Genomic DNA, 5,537 nt, shown 5'->3' on the forward strand with positions numbered 1-5,537 from the left:
GAAGGCTGTCCAGGCCTACACGAGATGAGGCAGGATAAAGAGGGATAATCCCCCTCGATCCCAAATCATTGAGGCCAATTTCTAGCCATGGAATAATGGCGCGTGTTAGTTTTCATGGCAAATGGGATCACTGTTCAATAACCTAGTGTGTTTTAATTTCAATACAGAAGAAGAAGAAGAAGAAGAAGGAATGAAATATTTGTTTTTTTAACTCTGAAACATATTTTGTATTTGAATTTGACTATTTGTTTAACTTTGTGGACATTATATATTTTTTCTGGTATTTTTTTAAATATTGTTAGGGAATGTGTAAAAATAGACTTTCTTCGATTAACTCCAACGGCCATCCGTCAGACATGGAGCAGGAATCTGATAGTGATATAAGTGAAACCGATTCTGAATTGGAGGAAAATGAGGCAAATGATAAATCTGAACATGAAAATATCGACGAAGAACTTGTGGAAGAAAATGAGGAAGATGAAACTATTAAAGCAATCATTAGACAATGCAATAAAGAAAGAAATCATCCTACTCCCATAGAATGCGAAGATTTTATAACTGACATATCATTTCATCCACATAATAATATACTAGCTATATCTAATATAATCGGAGATGTTTTGTTATACAAATACTCTATTGAAGAAAATATATTAATTAGTTCATTAGAATTGCATACAAAAGCTTGTAGAGATATAGAATTTAGCTGTGACGGTAATACATTATTTTCTACATCAAAGGATAAATCGGTAATGATAAGTGATGTTAACAGTGGGAAATTGGAACGTTTCTATGAAAACTGTCATGAAGTACCTGTATATTGTTTAACTATTATTGATGAAAATATGTTTTCTACAGGTAATACATTTCGTAGACCTCCACCATTTCAGGAACTATATCAGCTAATCAAATAAAAATATTTTTTCAAATTTAGCTTCACATTTCTATACTGATATGACCACTTGGTCAGAATTGTTTGATCTGACATACAGTCTGATTATAAAGGCCACCCATTTTTGAACATCCTGTAAAGTATACATATTTTTTTATATACAGGGTAGGAAAGTACCGATGGTCTATCTGAAGTTACGTGAGAGCGATAAAGTAAGCCATAGAAATCCATGTGATAGACAAGGATGGGTATAGTGAAGGCGTCTAATAGTCACCGCCCATTTCGCCCTTCCACAAATAAGAAGTGGATCTTATTTGTGGAAGGGCGAAACGGGCGGTGACTATGAGACGCCTTCATTATAGCCATCCTTCTCTATCGCATGGATTTCTATGGCTTACTTTATCGCTCTCACGTAACTTCAGATAGACCATCGGTACTTTCCTACCCTGTATATTGATGCACATATTTCTTTTTGTTACTAGATAAATGGCGACATATTTTTTAAATATAAATAATAAATTTATATTTAAATATAAATTTTTTTTCATATTTTGATAGATTTTTTTTTATTCTCTTTTCAATCAAATGAAATTTGTGTGCTTTTGAATAACGAAATTTTTGAGAAAAAATGAGAAAACTTTCAGCCTTTGACTTTAGTTTACAGTACTCGCTTTCTAAATCATATCAAATAGAATGTTCATATCCTAGTTGTCAACTCCCATTAGTTTAATTTAAGGATTAAAAGTTGCTTAAATACGAAATGCATTGAAATTTGCATATGCAAATATTTCCATAACCAAGGGAGATATCGAAAACAAACAAGAGTAAATTATTTATGAAACGAAGGACGTTCTTCTAAATTCTTCTTGTAATACAGTAATAAAAGTAATAAATACCAATGATAAATGCATTATATGTCAAATCTGAGGACATCAATTGCAATATCCCCTGGATTCTGACTGTTTAGAAATGAAAAATTTGTAGACCAGCATTAGCTGTTACTTTGACTTATTTGATAGCATAGCTTATAAAACTAATGATCTGAATAAGTTTTGATTTGATAGCAGGAACCTGCTTTCTTTTTGTTTGTATCTGAAGCAAAAAATATTTTTAGGAGACGATGACGGGGTAGTAAAAATTTGGGATGTAAGAGAAAGAGACGAAAAACCAATATACAAAACAAAAAAAAATGAAGACTATATAAGTGATATGATTACAGATGAATCAAAGAAGTATTTATTATGTTCTAGTGGAGATGGATCTCTAACAACTATAAATTTGCAGAATAGGTAAATATGTTATTCAAACATATTTGTATGTATCCTGTAGTAGTATTTGTAGTTTAAAATGATGTAAGAGGGAAATGGGGGTAACTTATATGTTATAACTTGTTATTTAAATTATTAAAAGTTGTCAATTATATGAAAAATTGTTAATATAAACATTTGAAAGGTTTCTGTATTTTTAAGACAACTACTGTAATTGTACTAAATATGCCCGAAATATTAGGTGTAGCGTTTTACTGTAATGGAGAGTACATGTACATATATTGTTCTACCATCAATAATGTTTGTAAATTGCTACATAAACTTGATTGATTATCAACATTTTGAAGACAATTTTATCATTCATAGATATGTAATTTCATTAGTTAACTTTTGTGAATTTTTAGGTCTTTGTACATTTTCAATTTAAAAACCCAGGAATCTGTACTTATTAAGCGTTTTTATTATATAACAAAAAATTTGCTTTTCAACTTAATGCATACATTCTACGTTTAAAATTTCTAATGATTTTGAGTATAAAAAAGGTATATTTGTTGATGTCTCTAGAATGTATCATTCCAAATAACTGCTATCAACTAAGGATAGCTGTATATTTTCATTTTTAGTTTCTGATCCGATTAAACATGTTTTTACGAAATCTGTAGCTAAATTAAACATTTTTTATGATTTAATATAACACCTCTATTCAATATCAATGTCATCATCTAATGTGGATAGCCCTTTGAAAGTATTTAACATTTAGAAGTTTATACGAGTGGTCAGTTTTAAGGTGAAGTAAGAGATACAGATTTTACTTTTCTTATTTTACCATATCCTTTTTATTACTAAAAGCACTATAATGAAATTTGGTATGTGTATTAAGTCAATAGTTTTGTGTTAAACGGAAGGTTAAAAATTTTGCCAAATTCACTAGTCCTGCTTTCATAGCCATCTTTTGATTTTCTTATGATCACTATTAGATGAAGAATAAATTTACAAGTCAAATGATGTACTTGAATAAGAGTGATAAAAATGTTAATTTCATAATTAATTTTGCCTAATATTAGCTATGAGGCAAAAATTAAAATTTTTACTTCTAATAAGGCATATCGACTTAAGTACACATACAAAATTTCATTAAGTTAATTTATGTAAAAAAAATATGGAAGATAAAAGAAAACAGAAAAGCCTTCTTATTATAATTACTAATTACTTAGCTCTAATTTTCCTTTACCATTAATTAATTTATATCTAAATTTTAATGTAAATATAGGTACTTAAGCCCTAAAATAAATAATTAAAAAAAATCATATTACCTACCATCTAACCTCTAAACTTTAAACTGCCCATTTACTCAATCTAATAATAAAGTATATTTACTCCGGAAAAAAATGTTGAATACCACTGGTTTAAATCCCAGTAAGTGTTGAGTTGTGAATTTAGGTAATTCAGTCTAAATTGAAAAAATTGTTTCTTTTATACACAATAATAATTATTGTAAATCTTAAATATGTAATTATTTCTTCTTTTCACAGTGGTGTAACATTTATTTTTTATAAAAGGATCCAAAGAATGAAGTTTTCTAGAAAAAAAATTGTTAATGAATTTCCGAGGTATTCTTGAAAATAGTTTAAATTTTTTCAACTTCAACACCCTGTACCTCGGAAATAGTTTTTTTTTCAAAAATTTATTTGAACCTCACATGTTAATTTTAGCTATAGATTTTGCTGGTGAAGTTTGGCTGATTAATAAGTGAACACAATGTTTAAGAAAATATTCTTGAATTTGGTCAAGATTTTCACAATAAGACTGCACTAACATGTATTGTCTCTATTTTGAAAGAAATGAATACCATTTCTATAACTTCTATTTTTTATTTAATTTACAATTTTTAGAAAAGTGCATATGCAATCTGAGGAGTATGAAGAGGAACTTACTTGTTTGGGTTTATTTCGAAGTGGAACAAAATTAATCTCAGGTTCTTCAAAAGGTAAATTGTTTGTATATAATTGGGAAGAATTTGGACTACATAGTGATGCTTTTCCTGGGCCAAAAACTGCTATCAATTCCTTGATTCCCATTACAGAAAACATAGTTGTTACTGCTTGTGAAGATGGAAACTTAAGAGCAACTCATTTGTTTCCACACAGACATCTAGGAATTGTAGGCCAACATGATTTCTCAATTGAATGCGTAGACATTTGTAGTACTGGACAATTTATAGCCTCTAGTAGTCACAATAACGATATTAAATTTTGGAATATTGAATATTTTGAGGATTTTGATAAAGTTAATCAGAAACATAAAAAACATAAGAAAAAAACTGAACTCCAAAATAATTTACCATCGTCAAAAATTAAAAATGTATCAGATTTTTTTAGTGACATGTGTTAAAAATTGATTTGTTTTTTCTGTTAACTTTTTAATTACATATAATAAATAAATAATCAGTTGATTTTTATTATATTTTTTATTGCTGATCTGCAGTGTCCTAATTTTATTCTTCTAAATTAAAGTAGCTGACAACACAGCACCACAAAAAAAATGGTTTGAGCCCTGGACCACACCAGTGTATCCCAGTGGTAGCTGGGTGTGTGAAGCATCTGAGGCCGGGCCTCACTGTAAAATTTGGCTCTCACATTGTATATTTTTATACCTACTATACTATACTATTAACCTTAATAAACAGTTAGGTAAACTAAATTTCAATTACCCATTATATTTATCAAAAATCGAAGTAACAGTATAAAATAATTGTTTGAATATTAAATATCTCGTCGCTCATCGTTTCCATTGGTGCGGCATTGGATACTGTTGATCGTTACTCCCCATCAAAGTGAGGCCACAATTTCTTTGTTTGTAGGCGTAACACATTTGCCTACAGTATACTACACTACAGTAGAGATGTTGAAAAAGTATCAATTCGTTACATGAGTACTCGTTACTCGATTGGATTCGAAGTAACGATTATTCGTTTGAAAAAGTATTTGATGCTTTTGCTTATTTGATTACTTCTTGGATATAGACAATACAGAGTATTTTATATAATGGAATATGGATACTTACTTATGCAATGCTCACTTGACACTTATTCATATCAACACGAAACGAGTACTGGTTACGTTGCATTCAATTTTATTTGTTTTGTGTACCATATTTTTATACCTCTTTTATAATAGAAAAAATCTTATAAAAGACTAAAAATATGCATTAAAACTGTATATAATCAGTGGCGGTTTTACCATAAGAGGTGCGGAGCTACAGAACACATAAAATTTTATGTATTTAATCATATTAAATATCAACAAAATATTTAAAGAATCCAAATGTACTCGCGCTAAAATAAATCTAGGAGCTTATATTATTATTTATTACGACGC

The 5,537-nt window shown here is 29.1% G+C and overlaps 1 protein-coding gene across 1 annotated transcript; it reads left to right on the plus strand.

Annotated features, from left to right (window-relative positions):
- Window positions 1-183: 183 nt before the first annotated feature.
- LOC108916686 (WD repeat-containing protein 55 homolog) lies at window positions 184-4,551 on the plus strand. Its single transcript, XM_018722984.2, has 3 exons — window positions 184-858; window positions 2,007-2,181; window positions 4,053-4,551. Exons 1-3 carry the CDS (start codon window positions 306-308, stop codon window positions 4,549-4,551), a joined length of 1,227 nt encoding a protein of 408 aa, XP_018578500.1. The 5' UTR covers window positions 184-305.
- Window positions 4,552-5,537: the final 986 nt, after the last annotated feature.

The sequence above is a fragment of the Anoplophora glabripennis genome, unplaced genomic scaffold, assembly GCF_000390285.2.
Source record: "Anoplophora glabripennis isolate ALB-LARVAE unplaced genomic scaffold, Agla_2.0 scaffold4918, whole genome shotgun sequence".
Lineage (NCBI taxonomy): Eukaryota > Metazoa > Arthropoda > Insecta > Coleoptera > Cerambycidae > Anoplophora > Anoplophora glabripennis.

Coding starts and splice junctions, on each gene's coding strand:
- LOC108916686 (XM_018722984.2), top strand. CDS start 306: ATGTGTAAAAATAGACTTTCTTCGATTAACTCCAACGGCCATCCGTCA. Junction 859..2,006: donor TGAAAATATGTTTTCTACAG/GTAATACATTTC, acceptor AAATATTTTTAG/GAGACGATGACGGGGTAGTA. Junction 2,182..4,052: donor ACTATAAATTTGCAGAATAG/GTAAATATGTTA, acceptor TACAATTTTTAG/AAAAGTGCATATGCAATCTG.